This window comes from Lethenteron reissneri, chromosome 43 (genome assembly GCF_015708825.2).
Source record: "Lethenteron reissneri isolate LAM-NWPU_2019-01 chromosome 43, ASM1570882v1, whole genome shotgun sequence".
Taxonomy (NCBI): domain Eukaryota; kingdom Metazoa; phylum Chordata; class Hyperoartia; order Petromyzontiformes; family Petromyzontidae; genus Lethenteron; species Lethenteron reissneri.
In genome coordinates, this window is record NC_083821.1 from 12,120,666 (window position 1) to 12,143,776 (window position 23,111).

At 48.9% G+C, this 23,111-nt stretch overlaps 1 protein-coding gene across 1 annotated transcript; it reads left to right on the plus strand.

The window, feature by feature from the left end:
• The first annotated feature begins 2,628 nt into the window (after nucleotides 1-2,628).
• On the plus strand, nucleotides 2,629-9,833 carry ALKBH2 (alkB homolog 2, alpha-ketoglutarate dependent dioxygenase). Its single transcript, XM_061569457.1, has 6 exons — nucleotides 2,629-2,681; nucleotides 3,522-3,597; nucleotides 5,881-6,062; nucleotides 6,806-7,027; nucleotides 7,922-8,120; nucleotides 8,342-9,833. Exons 3-6 carry the CDS (start codon nucleotides 5,900-5,902, stop codon nucleotides 8,955-8,957), a joined length of 1,200 nt encoding a protein of 399 aa, XP_061425441.1. The 5' UTR covers nucleotides 2,629-2,681; nucleotides 3,522-3,597; nucleotides 5,881-5,899; the 3' UTR covers nucleotides 8,958-9,833.
• Nucleotides 9,834-23,111: the final 13,278 nt, after the last annotated feature.

Here is a 23,111-nt window from a genome sequence, read left to right on the forward strand (position 1 = left end):
ACGGCTTTCTTTTGAGCCTCATCTCAATTGGTGCTCGACCAGAGGACGCTCAAAGACAATGCATTATCAAAGTAATGAGGGCTCGGGGTGAGCATCTACATCATTAGACCTCCTTTGCCAGTACTTTGATAGTGCATTGTCTTTGAGCTGTACGCCTTTTGGCGTCCTCTGGTCGAGCACCAATTGGTCGAGGCTCAAAAGAAAGCCGTCCCTTGGTGTGGACCAAGCAGTTTCAAGGACTGCATGTATTATCAGAGTGTGTTTTTTGTTTCCATTTTGACTGCAAGTATTGTGGTTAATGCAAACATGAATCCTTGTAAAAAGGTTTCAGTTTTGTTGCCAGAAAAAAGGGAAAAAACCCTATTATTATATTTTGGTACTGGCAAAGGAGGTCTAATGATGAAGTCAGCAGTAGTTGCGATATGGATGTCAGGAGCCCCTGCCTGCCACGGGAATGTGGAATTCCCACTTGGCTCGGGGCTGCCAAAGGACATGGGATGGACCCAGGCGTGGGATGTCGATCCTTCCTCGCTTAAACCACGCCTCCTCACCTAGGTCACGCCCCCCTCACTTAGGTCACGCCCCCCTCACCTAGGTCACGCCCCCCTCACTTAGGTCACGCCCCCCTCACCTAGGTCACGCCCCCCTCACTTAGGTCACGCCCCCTCACTTAGGTCACGCCCCCCTCACTTAGGTCACGCCCCCCTCACTTAGGTCACGCCCCCCTCACTTAGGTCACGCCCCCCTCACCTAGGTCACGCCCCCCTCACTTAGGTCACGCCCCCTCACTTAGGTCACGCCCCCTCACTTAGGTCACGCCCCCCTCACCTAGGTCACGCCCCCCTCACTTAGGTCACGCCCCCCTCACCTAGGTCACGCCCCCCTCACTTAGGTCACGCCCCCCTCACTTAGGTCACGCCCCCCTCACCTAGGTCACGCCCCCCTCACTTAGGTCACGCCCCCCTCACCTAGGTCACGCCCCCCTCACTTAGGTCACGCCCCCTCACTTAGGTCACGCCCCCCTCACTTAGGTCACGCCCCCTCACTTAGGTCACGCCCCCCTCACCTAGGTCACGCCCCCCTCACTTAGGTCACGCCCCCCTCACCTAGGTCACGCCCCCCTCACCTAGGTCACGCCCCCTCACTTAGGTCACGCCTCCTCACTTAGGTCACGCCCCCTCACTTAGGTCACGCCCCCTCACTTAGGTCACGCCCCCCTCACTTAGGTCACGCCCCCTCACTTAGGTCACGCCCCCTCACTTAGGTCACGCCCCTCACTTAGGTCACGCCCCTCACTTAGGTCACGCCCCCCTCACTTAGGTCACGCCCCCTCACTTAGGTCACGCCCCTCACTTAGGTCACGCCCCCTCACTTAGGTCACGCCTCCTCACTTAGGTCACGCCCCCTCACTTAGGTCACGCCCCCTCACTTAGGTCACGCCCCCTCACTTAGGTCACGCCCCCTCACTTAGGTCACGCCCCCTCACTTAGGTCACGCCCCCTCACTTAGGTCACGCCCCTCACTTAGGTCACCCCCCTCACTTAGGTCACGCCTCCTCACTTAGGTCACGCCCCTCACTTAGGTCACGCCCTCACTTAGGTCACGCCCCTCACTTAGGTCCCCCCCTCACTTAGGTCACGCCCCTCACTTAGGTCACGCCCCTCACTTAGGTCACGCCCCTCACTTAGGTCACGCCCCTCACTTAGGCACGCCCCTCACTTAGGTCACGCCCCTCACTTAGGTCACGCCTCACTTAGGTCACGCCCATCACTTATGTCACGCCCCTCACTTAGGTCACGCCCCCCTCACTTAGGTCACGCCCTCACTTAGGTCACGCCCCTCACTTAGGTCACGCCCCTCACTTAGGTCACGCCCCCTCACTTAGGTCACGCCCCCTCACTTAGGTCACGCCCCCTCACTTAGGTCACGCCCCCTCACTTAGGTCACGCCCCCTCACTTAGGTCACGCCCCCTCACTTAGGTCACCGCCCCTCACTTAGGTCACCCCCCTCACTTAGGTCACGCCCCCTCACTTAGGTCACGCCCCTCACTTAGGTCACGCCCCCTCACTTAGGTCACGCCTCCTCACTTAGGTCACGCCCCTCACTTAGGTCACGCCTCCTCACTTAGGTCACGCCCCTCACTTAGGTCACGCCCCTCACTTAGGTCACCCCCCTCACTTAGGTCACGCCCCCTCACTTAGGTCACGCCCCTCACTTAGGTCACGCCCCCTCACTTAGGTCACGCCTCCTCACTTAGGTCACGCCCCCTCACTTAGGTCACGCCCCCTCACTTAGGTCACGCCCCCTCACTTAGGTCACGCCCCCTCACTTAGGTCACGCCCCCTCACTTAGGTCACGCCCCCTCACTTAGGTCACGCCCCTCACTTAGGTCACCCCCCTCACTTAGGTCACGCCTCCTCACTTAGGCCGCACCCCTCGCTGAGGCCACTTGCCCTGGCTGCTGCTGCTGCTGCCGCGCTCCCCGGTGCAGAGTGGCGGGGTCCACGGTGGTAGCAGCGCTGAGGCCGCTGCCGCTGCGTCTCCTCTCGACTGAAAGGCGGACACTGAGTGACTGCGCCGCTTCGCCCTACTTCACCGCTGGTTGCTGAAGGCGGGGAGCAAACAACTGCGGCACAGCCTTGCGGTACAGCCGTGGACTGCGCTCCACCCTCGGCTTTTGGTAACGCTCCGTGCCATCGGCAACAACGTGGCCTCGAAGCAAAACGCATGTCATGGACGACGTTTCGGACAACGGCCCTTCTTCGCAGCACATGAATAGAGATGCCAGAGCGATTGGATAATGCGAGCTGGAGACTGCACTTTACACCATGGGGGCTTAATGAGAATTACTTTTGTTTTAATTTCTACAAAAAAGCGCCATTATTAATAGGTGCTCGCTAACAGCCCTGGCCTCAACAGTCTCAGGTCCCCTGGGGGAATCCACGTTTCTCACGTGAGGGCATCGGTGTGCACCTAGCCTGGCACAAGCGTCGTGGAGGTTCGTGCACGTGCAGCCCTGCTGGACGAGGGCCTCCTCGCAGCCCTTGAGAGTCGTGGGGGGTTATTTGACCATACTTCACCACGCTGGTCAAGTGAAAGCTTTCAAGTTGAGGTTTTGTTCAACGGGGTGAGAGCTCAATATGAGGTAAACAAAGCAGCTGCGACCAGGCCTGGCCAGTGCGGGTTAGTGACGGCAAGTGGGGGGGGGGGGGGGGGGCAATGTGTTGTTCAGGTCAGCTGCTGGCCACGGCGAGAGCGCTTCAGCAGGCCGAGTTCGCGCACAGCGACTGTGGCTCGCCATTCTGTTTGCATCGTCACAATCACTCCTTTGGCTTGTTCACTTTACATTCATGAAGGAGACGTGCACCTCGACATATTCATGCTCCGAGGCAGTCGATGCTTGCCACCAGTGTCTTCAAGGAGGAATGTTAATGCCAGGCGGTGGGATGTGTGAGCAAACAAGTACAGTACAACAATTGATGCTGCTTTGCCCTGTGCTCCCCACCACGTCACCCCCCAGCTGCCTGTGACGACAGCTGGGGTGCGGTGGCCGCCCTTCGCCGCTGTGCAGGACTGCCTCGCTCCCCCACTCCGAGGTGAGTACTCTGAGCCAGCGGCGTCACTTGGGGGTGCGGACCGCACTGGGTGACACCATCAGAGGGGGTGACACCATCAGAGGGGGTGACACCGAAATGGCTGTAACAAGTTTTGTGCGGTCTTTAAGCACAATTTCTTTTTAATTAGAATATCACTGTAGTTAATTATAACAACAAAAACGCTTTTAGTAATCCCAGCTTACATGTAAAATATACCTACAAGGCTAAAACTCGATGTTAATTTCTTTTTGAACCGTCTAATGCGCTCCGGTCAGAGCTGTCATCATTACCCAATTACGATGGCGCTTCGAGTCACGTGGTTTCGTCTGCACGCGCCACCAGCACGCGCTGTTGTGTTCGTCGCTGCTCGTGTTTTTATAGTCGTCGACTTTGTCAAATTTTCTGGTGTTTTAGCTGCAATATGGTGGTCATGAGTATTTGTGAACCAGTGACGTGCGGTGAGGTCAATGGCTGGGGAAGCATTGGCTAGTGTCAGAGCCAGATTCACACACTGAGGGGGCGTGTCCTCACGGAGGGGGGCGTGTTAGACACGCCCCCCTCAGTGAGGCAGATGTGATAGCTGCCTCCCCTGGTGCTTTTTCATTGCATTCTAGATTTGAAGCTTTCGTGACTGCAAGGATTCATACTCTTAGGTTTTTTCGGTAAAGTCACGTAGGTAAAAATATATATTAAAAATAAAAATCATAAAAAATAATAATAGAAATAAAATAATAAATCACGACGTTTCGGAGGCCAACACAAGTCTCCGTCATCAGGTGGGACCGTTACAGCTCAATTTACTGTATCAAGTGATACAGTAAATTTAGTTTGATACAGTAAAGTTTTATACAGTAAATTTAGCTGTGACGGTCCCACCTGATGACGGAGACTTGTGTTGCCTCTGAAGCGTCGTGATTTATTATTTTATTTCTATTTTTCTTTTCTTTTTCTACGTGACTTTTTCATTGCAGTTTCATGACGAGACCAGCGAGCCTAAATATCTTTATACACATATGTGAAATAAGTTACCTGGAGTATGGAAGGTGAGGACATGAAATGAAGGGGTATACTTGATACAGCTGTCGTGGCTGTGACGCTTCCACCTGAAGACGGAGGCTTGTGTTGCTTCCGAAACGTCGTGAATTTTTTAATTTGTTTTATTTTACTTTTATTAATTTAACATTTTTACCTATGTGACTTTACCGAAAAAACCTAAGAGTAGGGTCTACAAACATTACATTGGTGACATACTGAGATAGTGACAGGCACGCACTTATTGCCCGCGCTCCATCCAATTACTGAGGGGTTGCGCAATTAGAGGGGAGGCTGAGCTCGTCGCTGCCTCACCGTTCATGTCTTCCTGTATTTGCAGCGGAGCTCCGCAAATTTGGCGATTTTGACTATAAAAATGATTGGAATCGTACAGAAATGACATTAAAACACAAATCAGTGGAAAAATCTTAATATTGATTTGATTCTTTTTTTTTCCTTTTCGTGACAGTTATTTTCGTTGGAGTATGACAGGTGAAGCTCTGCCTCCCCTGCCTCCCATGACGGCACGTCCCTGTTGTGAACCTATATCAATAACTTTTTTGAGAATTATATAGTAATTAAAGGAAATATTTTAATTTTAAGGTATAATTAAAAATGTTCTAGTTGTTTATGTCACTACTATTGCCATTACATTCAGTGATATACGGGAATTACAATTTACGAGTAACTGTACAAAAAACATTACTAAAGATTCTGTATGATCTCGTACGGGTGGCGGTCCATGAGGGGTGACACCACGAGTTACCGCACTCGGTGACACCAACCCTAGTGACGCCACTGCCCTTAGCCACACGTTTCGGGCACTAGAGGGAATTATATTTGACCTGTCAGTAATCGCACTGCATTTCCAATTTTTGCGTGCGAGGTGTGGGTTTGTATCGTCCTACCAAAGTTCTGTGGAAGTCCTAATCGACCCTCAGGTCAAAGCTATCCTGCCCCACAGCATCTGACAAGGTCCAAGATAAATAAGCAGACTAATCCTACTCCCCATATCTGTCCCTCCGCGTAAAAAAATAAATGTTGAACCAATGTTAATTAATTATGCATTCATAAAGACACGTGGCTGATGGGATGTATAACAAGACACTAAGTTTATATAGATAAGGGAAGGTAGCTTATTGTGTGCTTTAGAAATTTACGAGGGTCAATATACATTCATGGTTTAAAAAAATTGTCTTTACCATTGAAGGTGATCTCATCACTTCGAAATCTATCTCTGCTGTACCCCAGTTCCACGAAAGGTGAAAAGATGATGCACAGCCCTTATTTTGGGTCTGCGAAGAGACATGAGACTCGCTCTGCCACGGGAGTTTCAGCAAAAGTTCAAGCCTCGAGTGGGAGTGTGCTTCACAGTCCACGTCCTCAAGACTCCCCAGTGGATGGGAAGGCTGGAAAGCATCGCCCATCTCATGGTGACAACTCCTCACTGCATATTTTTTGCTCCTCATCCTCCTCTCTGCTTACAGTTATGGCCATGATGCTTATAACCAAGTCATCCGAAAGCTCATTATATCTCGGAAGCTAAGCTGCCAAGAGCCTGCAAAGCACTTGGGTGGGTTAATACCATGCACGTCCGGCTATTATCGACTACTGCGCTGCATGGTCATCATTAGGGATGTTCACATACAGCACTGTTTCTTTAGTACACACCATGAGGGCTATTTGACCATACTTCACCATGCTGGTCAGTGCGGGTTGGAAGCATAGAAGTGCATTAGAGCAATTGCACTGCCCACAACGTAGCCCCGCAAATTACAATGCTTGCTATGCATGGAGATTACCTATCCACGCACTATCCAGTCTCATGTAGAGATGCATGCTTGGAATTGCATTGTGACAACATACACAGGCTCATGACATCATTGACATTTTTGCAAAAAACAAGTAAGCTTGGGCAGGACATAATTTTAGAATGTGATTGGTCAATGATCATGAATAATAACATTGGCAGCCAAGGAATGGAATCTTTTTGGGAAAATGCCCACAAACAAGGTGAAGCAATGAAATTCAGCTCTTGTACATGTGCTAAGTGGATTATTATATCGCAGGATCATGGGAGTTGGTAGCAACTTGGGGAAGCCTCCATCCAGCAATAGCTAATGACGATGTGTACATTCAAATTTAAAGCACAATTTGTATAATTTTTCTTGTGCAGGATGCGTTGCCGGTGGTGACATGGACAGTCAGCCCTTGGCAGGCATGACGTGGGAGCGAAACAAAGTGAGATTGGATCCAGAGTTACTCTTATTGGCAGAGTCTGGGTCAGCGATTCACATCCGAGGAGATGGGCTGGCTTGTGACTACACCCGGGCCTTCAGAAGAGCTGAGGCCGACAGGCTCTTGGAGGAGTGTGAAAAGCAGATTGAGTACATGGCAGGTACTGCTGTGGGTTTCTGAATAGGTTAATGCGTGTCTGTGGACTACAGACCTTATGTGATAGCTGAAACACTGAAAATATATTTCCTGCCATAATAATGTGAACATTTCCACTATAATATAGGTTTTCTGGGTTAGGTCACGTAAATATAAATATGTCGTTAAACCCGCCACCACCCGACACAGCCAATTAGTAAGATTTGTCACATAAACAGAACATGCCAATTCGTTACTAGTACAGTAGTAATTACAACCAGCATAATCAGGCGGACAGCCAGATTTATCCGCCTGATGATGTTAGTTGTAATTACTGGCGAAACGTTGTACTCAGATTGTAAATGTTGTGGATTTGCTCTCCAACACACTGGTGTGCTGTACTAATAACGAATTGGCATGTTCTGTTTACTTGATTAAACCTCATTAATTGGCATGTCGGGTGGTGGTGGGTTTAACGACACATTTATATTTACGTGATCTAACCCAAAATAAACTATATTATGGATGATATTGGTCGCGAAAACCAAACATTTCCACTGTTGGCTCGAGAACACAAATTCAGATGAGCACAGCCCCATGATTGTTTATGGACAGGGAGCCTCTGATTTTATTCCCAGCAGCACAGAAAGCACTCGATTAAATATGAATGAATCAGCCACTGGTGCAGCTCCATAAGCACAGCAGATTATTTTCTTATGAATGCTTTTCAACTGAGGTAAAAAACGTTTATACATTCGATCTTTCCGTCCGTTTATCCATTCATAACGGAATGCACTGTCACTCCTGAAGATGAACCACTATACACGATCCTGTAATATGCACGGGTCCGTGTGTGTAGATGAAAACAGCATCCATGTGTGCATGGATGTGTCAATGAGACGTGTGTGTGTGTGTGTAGACGAGGACGCGCGGGTGCGTGTATTTGGAGCGTGGCACTCCCTCCCGCGTCAGCAATCCGCTTACGGGGACCCCGGAGTCACGTACCGCTACTCTGGGTCAACGCTTCTAGCCCGGCCCTGGTGCCCAGTGCTGGAGGAGATCCGAGAGCACATTGAGAGCCTCACTGAGCAACCCTACAACTTTGTTCTTGTCAACAGGTTTGCCGCAGTGTTAATATTTTTATTTTAATGTAATTGATGACAGCCTGTGGAGTAAGGTCGATTCTTAGGCTGTGTATTTGTCGGTATGGCATTGCGTCATATGACGTCCCATTTCCACCACTGCCGATAGCTCCATCGGTATAAAACTGGAATATGCATTTTTGATGCTGTTTTAATGTATTGTAAAGTATTCATATGAGCGGCGCTGATGCTGTCAGGTACCGTGATGGAAGAGACCACATGGGGGAACACCGCGACGATGAAAAGGACCTCGTCCGTGGCTCGGCCATTGCGTCCGTGTCGCTGGGCGCATGCAGGGACTTCTGCTTCCGACGTCGGCCGCGCGGAGGCAGGCGATCGGTGAACGCCAAACCACGGGAGAGCCGCGGCTGTTGTCGTGATGCGAGCAGAGGCAGTGAAAGCAGCACGGAGGATTTGTCATCATCTGGCACTTGGAGCAGTCGCACTGTTCACAATGGTGGCAGTGATGATCAGGATACTGAGCAAATGTGTGAAACGAGCAGTATGATCCATTCAAAGTTGCCCAAACTTGACAACCGGAGTGGCGCCTTTGAGAATGACTCTGTAACAAGCAAAATGCTTTCAACGTGTCAGTCATCTGCCAGCAAGTTGAAATGCACAAGTAAAAGATGTGCAAACGACATCGCCATCACCGTGTCAGGAGACAGGCTGGTGATGCCGCTGGAGCATGGCAGTGTCCTGGTAATGAAATGGCCGACAAACGAGGTGTGGTGTCATGCACTCCCTCCACGACGCAGAGATAAAAGCATACGCGTTAACCTCACATTCCGCCTCATCCACACAGGAGTGTGAAGACACATTACCAGGACACTGCTGTGTTTCCGTGGTATCGCTTTCACCGATATGTCAACAAAAATAATCACAATTATTAACCAAATAAAAATAATATAATATGCTTTTTACTTTTGGTTCTTTTGGTAAAGTTACGTAGAAAGAAAATAAATTAAATAATAGAATACGATGTTTCGATTGCAATACACGCAATCGTCATCAGGTACGAATGAATGAGAAAAACAAACCTAGTCAACTTAGAAATATAATGCAATACAACACAGACAGTCGGCTAACATAACAGTCAACACCCTACCTGGTTGATTATATTCTTCCAAAGATTGCTACATTTGAGAGAGAGACAACACAGACACGAAGACACATAGACAGACATAAGCAGAGAGACAACACAGACACAGGGAGACACATACGCACAAAGAAACAACGCCTCTGTATCGAGGCCTTAGAGAGAGAGGGGGGCGGAGAGAGAGGGGGGTGGTAGAGAAATTAGCTTGTCAATGAGAGATTTGGATCTTTCGTGACTGCAAGAATTACTAGAGAGACAACACAGATAGAGAAAACAAACTTAATAAAACAAAATAAATACCTGGAGCCCTCACAACATTGGCTCCCGCTTCCCCCGGCGTGACCATACACCATCAGTTCCCCACACTGACTGTCCAATACTGTCTGAATATATATCTGGATGGCTTCCCCGAGCGTGGCCCCACCCTGCCTCTTGCATGTCACTTCCTCTGACTCTCCCGATGGCACCCGAGCCAGCGTGACAGGCCCCTCGAGTCCCCATCGGCAGGTAAGTGCAGGTAAGGGAGTGCGTCTCACAACAGTCATACCCCAGGGACGCCATTTACGTCCCTACATAGGTAAAGGGGGGAGGGGCAAGGGGGGAGAGGGGGGGGTAGGGAGAGAGGAGCGATGCGTGGATGCTAGGAGAGGGACGTGAGGCTGGGGGGGGGTGCTGGAAGTAGGAGGCCGAGAGGGCTGGGGATGCCGGGAGGAAGTTAATGTGGAAAAATAGACTAGTACTCGGCAGATATGAAAGACAACCATAAAGCAGTTAGGATTTTACCTGGTTAATAACATCCTTTCAATGATTGCTCAATTTGTATCCATCTCGGTTGAAGTTATATCTGGATGGCTTCATGAACAAACCTTTGATAGTAGCCCGAAGGTTTGCAGAGTACCTTGGTCTCGGAAAAAAAACTATATGCCAGCCCACAGCGTTATAACAATGGTCAGCTACGGCAGAGGTATTGGTTCTGCCGGGTTTCAGATCTGCCTTGTGTTCGCGGACATGGTCCGTGACATGTTTCATTTCCCCGATGTAACGGCTGCCACAGGTACAACTCGGTTTGTAAACTCCAGGATATTGCATGTCAGGAATGACATCCTTCACATATGGGATTAGATCACGGATTTTGTGTACTGTATTGAATCGGACCTGGATCTTGTGTTTAAGATTTTGGAAATCTTTTTGGTAACACCTATGTATGGTAACATGATGGTTTTGATTGGATTCTCAGGGGTTTCTCCATGGTTGGAGAAACAGCTTTGCGAATAATGCGGTCCGAGTACCCATTCATCTTGAGGGCCTGGTGTAGGTGTTCCAGTTCACTGGCTAGGTGGTGTTGGTCGTAAATGCAGTGGGCCCTATGGTTTAGTGTCTTGATAAGGGAATTCTGTGCCGGATGGTGGTGGGAATCAGGTTTCAGATAGGAATCTGTGTGGGTGGATTTCCTGTAGACAGTGTCCCAACGAGCCGACAGGTCTCTTCTCGAAACAAACCATCCAGGAAAGGTAGCTTCCCATCCTCCACTTCCATGGTGCATTTGATGGATGGGTGTGTGTTGTGTTGTTAATGACAACGCGGAGGCAAATCTTCATGTAAGGGCTTGCGCCAGTTTATTTATAAGAGTTGAGATAATTTTCACCAGGGGTAGGTGCCCTACACTAGGTCCTTCTCCAGACTCCCCCTTCTCCAGACTCCCTTCAACCGCTCCCACAGCGACCCCGTTTTTGTCACGGGGTCCCCCTTAAGTACCATGAGGAGACATGACGTCATCGCACCGCCCAGCATGCATGATGTCACGTCCCCATACTACTCTACAGGTGTATGGAATTGATGTGGTTGAGAAATTGGTTCAAAGCTGGCAGGCCATGTGGCCAAATGACGAACGTGTCATCTACATATCTCTTCCACAAGGAAGGACGTAGGGTGGATGTCTGTATGGCATCTTTTTCAAATTTCTCCATGAAAACATTCGCTATCACTAGTGATAAGGGGGAACCCATGGGGGTACCTTCATAGTGGTGCCCTGCTTGTTGGGCACCGACTTCCTTCGTAGGATGCCCGTTAAGATCCTTGTGGATCAGGGCTGTTTGGAACTGCCGGAGGGCCGGAAAATGTTTTTTTTGCCGTCACCACTGGGTCGCCTGTTACCGTGCCTTGCCGTGCAGGCTATAATGGACGTCACGGTGGAGGTCCCACCTGGCGCACAAATGCTCATACCCTTATGTTACCGGAAACCGTTGGGGGAAGTTGACGCGTCGGTCGGAATTCTGCTGGCCCACGTCTAACTCCGCGCAGACAATCGTCCGCGCCGGCCAGGCCCCGTTCTTACAAGTACTGAATGGGGGCCCGGTTGGCATGCTGGTGCCGGCCGGTGCAGTCTTGGCTCACGCCACCACCGCATTTATGGACTGCGAGGAGAGTGGTCCACACGTTTTGGCCGTGGGGGCACGCCATGATGCTAATTTCGACGATCGGTGGATCGCCGAGCTGTGCAGGGAAAATTCGTCGTTATCCGGCCGGCAACGTGACGCTCTGCGAGTGCTGCTGTCGGATTACACTGATGTCTTTAGCAAGAGTGACCTTGACTTGGGTCGTATATCACTCTTATCCCATCACATAGATACCGGGGTAGCGAGCCCGATACGGATGAATCCACACCGCATGAGTCCCGCTGAGAGGGACCATGTGCGGCGGGCGGTGGACGAAATGCTCGCTGCCGACATAATTTCGTCATCAAATAGCCCTTGGGGTGCCCCGGTTGTGCTTGTTAAGAAGAAAGATGGCGGCCTCCGGTTTTGTGTGGATTTTCGTAGATTGAATAAGGTATCCGTGGCAGATGCGTACCCTCTGCCACGGATGGACGATTCCCCGGATGCCCTGTCGGGAGCGAAAACATTTTCCACCCTCGATGTCTCGGCGGGATTTTGTCAGCTGCCCCTCAATGAGGTGTCGAAACCTAAGACGGTATTTCGTACGCCACGGGGCCTATTTGAATTTAACTGCCTTCCCATGGGGCTGAACGCTGCCCCCGCCACGTTCCAGCGGCTGATGGAGCTGGTGTTGGCGGGACTGCAATGGGACACGTGTCTCATATATTTGGATGATGTCATTGTGTTTATTCGCACGTTCGAAGAACACCTCCAACGCTTGAGGGTTGTTTTTGACAATGCAGGCTGCTAATCTTAAATTCAAACCTAGGAAGTGTCATCTTCTGCAACAATCTGTGCATTATCTGGGTCACATTGTGAGCTCCGACGGCATCGCCACAGATCCGGACAAAACCTCTTGTGTCCGTGATTGGCCGACCCCCACCTCCGTGGGAGAGGTGCGTCAATTTGTCAGGTTCGCATCCTACTACCGTCGCTTTGTTCCGCATTTTGCTACCATCACCAGGCCCATGCACGTATTAACGGGTAAAAATCAGAAGTTCAGATGGTGACCCGAGGAAGAGTTGGCTTTTTGAACCCTCCGGGATCGGTTGGCGTCAGCGCCGACGCTTGATTATCCCGACTTTTCATTGCCCTTTATCCTGGACACGGATGCCAGTGATACGGGCATCGGCGCCGTGCTGTCCCAACGTAAAACCGGCGTGGAAATGGTCGTGGCGTATGGTAGCAGGGTTCTCTTCCCGGCAGAGACTCGTTACTGTGTTATGTGCAGGGAGCTTCTAGGGATCTTGTACGCACTGACCACGCCGCTTTGCAATACTCGTTAAAGATTGAACAACCATCCGGCCAGCTTTCCCGTTGGCTTGAAACGTGGCAGGAGTTATCTTTTGAGATACATTACCTTAAGGGTACTCGCCACGGTAATGCGGATGCGCTCTCCAGCTTGCCCGGGGGTTCCCCTTGTGCGTGCGCGTCTAGCACTAACCGGTGCACAGTTCTTCCTTGGGCCCCTCGGCTGGTCATGTCCGTGGGGGTGGACTCCGCTGAACACTCCGCGGAACGCGCGGAGCCATGGCCAGCCGACGGTGTGTTGAACCTGCCAGGGTCGGTGTGGATATGCGAGCAGCTATTGGACGACTCATTGGTTTCGCCCGTAACGAGCGATACGCTCGTCGATCGTGACGTGAGATGCCATGGGTTGTAGGCGACCGGGCCTGGATCCACTGCCCCCAGTTACCGGTGAGTACCTCTCCCAAATTATACAGGCCATGGCAGGGGCCTGTTGAGTTGAACGAGGTACGGAGCCCTCAATGTGTGCGTATTCAGTCGGGTTCACGCCGCTGGTACGTCCACACTTCGCGGTTGAAACCCTTCCTCGCCCCGCGTATTGCTCCCTCATCCCGCTTAACTATCCTGCTGGGGTCTGATGCGTCCAATGGGCCAACTCGGTTGCCGGTTGATCCCCAGAAGGGTCTGGTTTGCCTTCCACAGACCCACAGACCCGGAACGCTCCAGCTGCTGCGGATGACCCTGCTCTGGCTGGATCTTCTTCCGCCAAGTCGGACGCTCCACGCCCCATCCTTCCGTCTCCTGTGACATCGGGACCGGCGCCGCATCGCCCAGCAGCGAGGGATGGACCTGCGTCAAATACACGCTCGAAATCTGTTCCCTTTCGCTAATAACTGTTATACCTTCTTGCATAATGTGTTCGTATGCATCTTATCAGTACAATTGTTTTGTGTTGAATGTGTTCTTACTGGCCTTGCATTGTGCGCTTGTTAGGCACCTTTCTATTGTTCTTGTTGTTGCATTGTCTTCATGCTCTATGGCTCTAGTATTATTGTTGCTTTGTTCTAGCCGAGACGGCTAGCCCTTTTACAAGGGGGGGGGGGGTGATGTAATACGAGAGTTCACCGACGATCGCCGATCAGTTCTATCTACGTGACTTTACCGAAAGAACCAAAGAGTATTTAGTGCATAGATCATCGCTGATGAAAATAAAATAAACTTAATGTATGAGTAATGCATGTTTTGGTCTGTATATTAAATATCTGGAAAAGCCGACACGGACATACCAAAGCCTTGGTCAAACCTCAACAGGGGATCAGGGCCTAACCTCGAATGCAGTCATACTGGTCGAAGATCACGACGGAGGTGAATTTTCAGCCAAAAGCATTTTAGATTCAGTCATCATTGCACACTGTCAGCAGTCAGGGAAATGTACTTCTGTTAGTGTGACCAAAAGGGGGTGCTAGTGACCTGAGCCATGTGCAGGGCAGAATGCTAGACTGATCACTATATAATCAAAGCCAATCTCCGCATTGAGATCCGTCCACGCCATCCAAGGAAGGCCCCAAATAAGAGACTCGACTGTAATTCCCTCAACAACCCTGCTGTCGCCAACAACTTTCGGTGTCTCCTCCCCACCAAATTCCTCCCAACCCCCCCGGACTCCACCCCCAACACCACATGGACTGAGCTGCGCACAGCCGTCGTCGAGGCAGCCTCAGAATCAGTTGAGAACACCAAAAAGCGTCGCTAAGACTGGTTTGACGAGAATGCTGCCGACATCCACACACTCTTACAGAATAAACGCCAAACCCACAAAGCCGTTCTGTCCAACCCAGACTCCCCCACTCTCCAAACCACCCTCTGCTGTGCCAAAGCAGTCCCAGCATGCTCCCCGTGCCATGGAGAACACCTGGTGGGTCCAAAAGGCAGATGAGATCCAAAGCCTCATGGACGCAAACAATGCCCACGGGTTCTATGATGCCATCAAAGTCCTCTATGGTCCTAAAAAACAAGCCATCTCTCTGTTCAGGTCTGCTCATGGCAACACATTTTTCAATAACCACCAAAATATCTTGGAGAGATGGGCAAAGCACGGTGATGACTTCCTCAACCACACCAACCTTACAGACCCGCTCATCCTCGACACACTCCGAGATATACCACCCATTCATGAACTCGACAACCCACTAAAGTTTTCTGAGGTCCACCAGGTGGTCAAAGGCCTGAAAAACAACAAAAGTGCTAGACCTGACGTCATCCCAGCTGAGATCCTGAAGAAAGGGGGATATCTCCATCGCCGCTTGCACCTTCTCATCAAGTCGATCTAGCTGTCCGAAACCATCCCATAGGAATGGAAGGATGCGAATGTTGTAGTTATCTTCAAGAAGAAGGGTGACAAAGTGGCTTGCGGCAACAGCAGAGGTATCTCCCTCAGTTGCTGGGAAGGTCCTTGTCAGAATAATGCTCTACCGGATTGCAGAGCACCTATCAAAAACATCCTCCCAGAATCCCAGTGTCGGCTTCAGGAAGAGCAGGAGCACCACTGAAATTATCTTTGTGACAAAGCAACTGCAGGAGAAATGCAAAACAAAGACCTCTTCATAGCTTTTATTGACCTCACCAAAACATGACACCATCAACCGAAAGATAATTTGGCAGCAGCTCACCAAACTTTGGGTGCCTCCCAAGTTTTTGAGCATTCTAAAACAGTTCCTTGACGGGATGCATGCCAGAGTGGTGCTTGGTGAACTTCAATCAGAGCCTTTCAACGTGGAGGTCGGGGTCAAGCATGGTTATGTTCTGGCTCCTGTCACAGTAAACATGCTACTTGCTGCCACCACGAGCCTGTCACACAACTCTCTCTTTTGAATCGACGGAATCCAGCTTCAGCACCATCTGGATGGAAATCTATTCAACCTAAGATGCCTACAAGCCCACGCGAAATCACAACCCAATGGATTTTGGAACTGCAATATGCAAATGATTGTGCACTCCTGGCTCACACTCCAGAATCTATGCAACACGCCGTCATCCTGGTCTCATGCCGCTCTCTCGGCCTCGAAGTCAATACCCAGAAGACAGAAATAATTTCTCAATTATAATCCGCATGCCCCTCACTCCACTCCTTCAACATCGGTGGTATTCCCCTCAAATTGGTACCCATTTCACGTACCTCGGTATTGCTCTCTCTCCACACTTGTGTCGACAGAGCCTCCACTTCCTCTGGATACCTCTGGGCCAGGGTCTTTGAAAACCGTAACCTCGAGACCCACTCCAAGGTGGCAGTTTACAACGACATTTTGTGTCTCCACCGTGCTTTATGGCCCAGAGACCTGGACCCATATAGGCAGTACATCAACATCCTAGAAGCCTTTCACATCAGATGCCTCCAGTGCATCCTAGGGCTAACCTGGGAGGACAAAGTACCACACACTGAGATCCTTGCCAACACCAATAATCCTGCGTTGAACCAAGCAGGGCGAAACAACACCTCCGCTGACTCTTAACCGCCTTCCCCGTCGAGTTATCTAGGTAAACTCAGCGCAGCCAAACGCTTCGCTGGAGGACAAGAAAAGTATTTCAAGAACCACAACGAGGATCTGCTGAAGTGCTGTAACATCAATCCCTCCATCCTGGACAGGTCCACGTGCCAGTCCACCAATGCCAGAGAAGTTCAGCACCTGGAAGACATCATCTCACAGAGGAGATACGATAGATGCACCCAGAGACACCAACGCGCAGCTGGGATGTCGCGATCTGACACCCAACACACGTGTCCAAGCTGCAGCAGAGTGTGCGGCTCTCGCATCGGCCTCCACAGCCACATGAAGTGGCATAAGCACCAAAAGCGCTAACCCACCCCTACTCCCCATCCACAAGAGGAGCAACATCATCATCATCGTCTTGGATGCACAGCCAAGAAAAAGACAGAGTACTTCTGTTGGGAACATTGCTTGCACATCGTAAACTTATTAATATTGTATATATAATATATATTTTAATCTAGTGATAAATAGAGAATCTTGGCAGATCGGCAGATGTAATTTATATGTCATTAAGCCAAACAAATTAATTCTGCTAATTTAGTATAATTCTCATTGTAGATTTCAGATGATGCTGTTTATTTCCAAGTGAACAATTAAATAATTGTGTTACATTGTTACAACGCTGTGGGCTCTCAAACCTTCTGGCTACCATCAAAGGTTTGTCCACGAGGCCATCCAAATATACAAACACAGACATAACTTCAACCGTGATGATGGGTACAAATTGAGCAATCATTGGAAAGATGTTATTAACCATGTAAAAAAGATTTAACTACGCATATTTGTACCAGCTTATGTGACAGGTACTAGTCTATTTTACCGAGTGTTGACATCCCCAGCGTTTAACAGTGCTGCTATTTTGGATTTGGCAGCCAACATCGGCCGTAACCCCGGGCGAGGTGCACCAATTGTACCCTCCCTTCTAGCCCCCCCCCCCACCACCGTTCCAGTCCCTGACTACCACATTTATATAAGCCCCTCCCCCTCCCCTTAACTTGTATTTAAGATATTGTCTCTTGGATTTTTCCTCCGAAACGTCGTTATTTAATTGATTTATTATTTTATTTCATTATTTTTTACCTACGTGACTTTACCGAAAAAACCAAAGAGTATGAATCCTTGCAGTCACGAAAGCTTCAAATCTAGAATTAATACCAAGCCTACACTACCTGGTATTCCCAGGCAGCCTCGCATCCAAGTACTCACAGGTGCTTCTGAGATCAGACGACATCAGGTACATTCAGGGTGATATGGTCATAGGCAATGTTTACGGAGACCTGTAGCACATTAATCTGAAAAAAATAACATTCAACTCTACTGCTAGATATTTAATGCAAAATAATCATGAGCATTATCGTGAAACATATAATTACTGTTGTATACTAACCCTTCTTCCATAATTGAGATTAATAATATTTGATGATTTTTATATATTATCTTTTTACTTGTTTTTTTAATGAGTGAAACACACCAAGCGCAGCAAACTGCAAAACACCAGGTGTTGTTAAGTAATGAACCGGAGGAGGGTTAGGATGGCAGAATTTACAACGTTGCTTCAAGGGAAGATAAGGCCTGATGAACGGGCACATGTCACCCGTGCAGGCGGCAGAGACAGTGGGAGTGTCAGCCAGACATAGTTAAGGCAAAAGCCCAATCATCCTGCATGGTTTTAAAGTAACGTCAAAATTCGAAATTCAACAACAGAGTAGGCTAAATTATCGATCCTCGCGCTCGCTCAAACTGGAGACCAGGCTGCGAGCTACATCAATGAACCATTGCCCATTTGCTAATCCAATACTGAATGTTAATATTACTGAAGTCAAAACGAATTCTATGACCTCAGCACATGGGCAAATAATAGGGCAGTGTCGACTCAAAGGCAATGGAAGAAACAGAGGCGCCTTTGTCTAAATCACAACCACAGAAAGCCAGGAATCATCACTGATTGTGTGTTCAGGAATTCCGAGCTAGTTAGAACACGTGCACAGGGGGGGAGCTGATGTAAACAACCCTGCGCGTCTGGATGTGAGGGGGCCTTGGACCTGGAATCAAGAATAAACACTCCCAGAGCAGAAGGTGGACAGGGGGAGAGGTGATTTAAAAGAGGGTTGTATATCTCTCAAGGCACAAGACCCAGCTGAACAACACGGCTGCGGGGGTCACCAGAAGTTCGCATTCGCCTAGTTAAGACAAAAAGCTCAATTATTCTGTATTGCTATTAAAGTAACGTTAAAGTCGGAATTTAACAACAGGGTAGGCTAAAGTTATCGATATTCACACCCACTCCAATTAAACCAGGCCACAAGTTACGCCTACTGAACCATCACCATTATTAAGTCAATATGAAATGTTATTTCCATACTTCAATACTTTCTATACAATTCGACCCGAAGCATATGACAATCAGAACCTTCCTAAGTCAAAATTGAATTGCACCCAGACAGGAGCGAATAGTCAATATAAGGTTGAAGAGGGAAGGAAATCAAGAGCACGGCGAACTGCAAACGTAAGCAAAAAGCCGGGAACAACACCAGCCCAGCAACAGCGAGTGGGGCTTCGACAGGCCATAAAGTAGAATAATAACTCCCGGGGTCAGGGGACACAAGAAGAAGCAGGCAGACAAAAACCAGAACTGACTCCAAGGTTCAACCGCCCTCACCTACTCAGGGGTGACGGAAATTAATGAGGCCTTGAATTAACGGCAGGCAACAACAACGGCGAGCAGAGATAGGGTGGGGCAAAGACTGCGGGCTATGGAATGCAACTTCGTGTCAGTAAAGCCCTGACAAACAAGTTAAGTTAAAGACATCACAATACATAATATCGCACATAACATCAATGTTAACGCTATTCACCGTAAACTATATTCCGCTTATATAACCATCCAGGCACCAAGGAATACGAATTCCTAGGATCAAGAAACTTACCCCTTAACCTAAGATATCGGGAATAAATTAATAGTAATAAGTATATGCATGAAAAGACAAAGTAAAACTTATGAAAAGCCAGGATAACGGGATGAATCACAACCAGGTCGAATATAATACATAATAAAAAAAAACGATGTTAAACCCAGGGTCGGAGAGAAAGGGAGATCCGGCCGTCTTTGTATCCCCGCAGCGCGGGATAGGAGTGTGTATACGCTCGGGGAAACCTACACTTGAGTCAAGCACCACGATGGGAAACGACAGACCTTAGGTTACATACAGAATCATAACTGTGAAATAGTAAGGGACAAATGTTAACTTAAAACTTTTAACCATTTCTTTGTGCGCCGGGTCGGAGAGAGTGTTGCCCCCCTCCAGGTTGTGCAACACGAACAAAGACGCCTATGAGACGATTTGTAACGTCTGTGTTTTGGGTTCATGAAGAAGGCCAGACAAGAGATAAATTGCACCCAGACAGAGAGACGACTTCGAGACAATTTGTAACATCTGGTTGTTTGCTCGTGGGTTTTATGGAGGGAGTTGACAACGGAATATACCGTCAGTGATGCACACAAGGACATACGGACACACACATGGACACACCTGCCTACGGACAGATCCTGACACAGCAAAAATCGGAAGCCCCGCCTTGTGGGCGGGATCCAGGGGGATTTTTCAGCATAAAGGAACGGATCCTGAACATTGGAAACCAGTGCGACGGGAGGGTCCACTCAGAAGCTCGACCGGGAGGGTCGACTCAGGAACGAGTGCGACGGGAGGGTCCACTCAGAAGCTCGACCGGGAGGGTCGACTCAGCAGGAGTGCGACGGGAGGGTCCACTCAGAAGCTCGACCGGGAGGGTCGACTCAGGAACGAGTGCGACCAGAGCGGGTCCACTCAGGAGTGCGACCAGAGAGTCGACTCAGGAGCGAGGGCGACCAGCGGGTCGACCCAGGAGCGAGCTCGACCGAGAGGGTCGACTCAGGAGCGAGCTGCGACCAGCGGGTCGGCTCGACTCATCTTCAGCTCGTCAATCTCTGCTGCCGCCGGAGATCTCCGCTGCCGCCGGTGGTGAGCGTCGCGACTTGGCGACGATCCAGCGCTGCACGCTACGAGCGAGTTGTGGGCGCCACCTACCGACCGGGTTCCGAACTGCGACAGCGTATCAACAGCCATCCGACAGGGGAGCGATGGATACGTATGACGCGCACCGCCCCCTCACCACACGACCACCAGGCGTCTGTTTGACCTAAAGAATCGACTCCGAACACTGACTATTCAAGACAACTCTTACCACTCAAACACACTCGAACCCATAAGCCATCCGTGGCTGGAAAGCATCACAACGAGACCGAGTGGTGGCCATCCGTCGTATAAGAGTATTCTTAATTTTTATCTTTAATATTTAGTGGGCTGTACTCTTAATCGCATAAATTCCCAACAGATCCATCAATACGAACTGATTCTTGGCACCTCCTTCCGCCGAGCCACGCTCATGTGGGGAGTGGTGGCCCACCGGATCCTTATCAGGTGATCTGGTCCCCAATTAGTAAACTTGGTATAAGATAACGATCTTCGGAAAAGGAGCACCGTCGCAGGCCCTTACTCCGAGCCGTTCTGCTGTCAGATAACCTGCCGATGTATCTGTTGAGATTGGTGCCTTTAAGAATAGTAACTGTTTTGATTGTGTTTTTTTTTTCTTTCGCCGTATAATCTTTCAAGTATCCTTCAGTCATAATCGCCGCACGTACTCGCATCCTCTACAGAATATTCAACTGTCCCGTGACCCAAGGTGTTAACAACGTGATAAGGGTTGCGTATGATCAATAAGGAGTGCGGTACTGCGTGAACAATATTGAGTATAATCATTCATTAACGTTAAGGTTTTCTTAGCATAGTATTTGCATGTTTTAACGACTCTCTCTCTCACTAACAACCATCGCGTTATGCGGGATCCATGTGCAGTTGTCAAAGTGAAATCAGACAATCGTTGATGATACTGTATTGATGCCGTATTGACGTTCCGGGATTGAGAGTTCGCATACTATATCATAGTTAAGGTTGAATTAGTAATAAATTGATCAATACAGAAGTGGTTGTGTGATTCTTTCCTGAAATCTATGCATAAGATCTGCTTCTGCGTTGAGATTTGAACTTGGTGACCTTAATAAACACACTAATACATACTCAGTAAATGTTAAAGCGATAACGGGGTGAACCGGGGTCTGGTTATCATAACGACTTGCGTTATCATAATTACACCCACTCGCATAATTAATACGATTACCTCTCGAATTGGCATAATTAAAATGTGCGTAATTACATAATTAACATATTTCCGGATAATTACACATTTGGCCAAATTTCATTAATTATTATTATTTCCACTGAATATTCATAACCCACACGTACAACATAATAATTCACCCACGCACGCATACAACATAACAAATTTTCATAACCAACATATACAACATAATGGGGGCTCGTCTTCCGGGATCTCTCGCAGACAGTTATGCATGAATTCAGGAACGAATCACTGATGTGTTAATCAAAGTGTTGTGAACTAACGTTGCCTTGTGATTGTAAACGGGGGTATACAAACAAAACGCGCTCTGAAGGGAGGTACCAGAGTAGCAGAGTATAAAAAAGACAGCTGGGCTGAGATTATTTGCTCGAGTTAAACTGACGCATCCTGTGATACAATTGTTTATATGTGCTCTGAAAGGGAATTCTAGAGTAACTCACGACGCACATGAGATGTTAGAATTAAGATACACTCTTAAGTCTATTAACCACACTACATAATAGAGATGGCACAGGATCCACAACATTCTGAGTTTGACACACCAACGCATAACACTGATACAGAGTGGACCTCTGAGGAGGAGATGGAATCTATGGAAAAACAATATCGGGAATTTGTATTAAAACGTACTGGACGGACTGCTAGCCAGCAGACGGAGCAGAGAGATATATGGGAGGGGAGCCATACAGAAGATGTTAAGGCCCATAGAAGGAAACTACTTAAGGACGTGATGAAATGTGGCAAAGCCAAACGTGACGTAAAAATTGCAGAAATAGCGAGGATAGACTCGTATCTCATCGCACAGACAGACAGAGAAAGATTATGGAATGAGGAAAAATTTGAAAGGGAGAGACAAGAGAAACTGTCCTTAATGGTGCAGGTAGAGCGTCTGCACGCCCTCGTGAGAGAGAAAGAATCCGCACTAAATGCACCAGTGAAACACCCAGACGTTGATACACAGAACACATACGGGAGTAACAATTTACCACACTCCGAGCCACGGGGACGTAGCCCAGGGCCAGATCCCACAATGAGTGTGGCTACTATGCAAAGCAATTTTGATAAAGTAACACCCTCGCAAATCGAGGAGAGAGAAGAGGAAATAATAATACAAACGGGAAAACATGAGGCCGACCACCCCAACGTTAGAGAGAGACAAATAATTAACCCTAAGTCATCAGGATACACTGTAATGATAGAGCGGGAAAGGGCGGAGCTGGTGCAAGACGGGAAACATGACATAAACAGAACACCAGGCAGACGCACGCTACGCAAGTATGACCGACATGATGCAGATGACAGAGACAGCTCACCAGAGAAACGCACCTCGCACAAACACGACCAACACGACACACGTAACAGGAGCTCACCAGAGAGACGCACATCACACAAGCATGAGCCA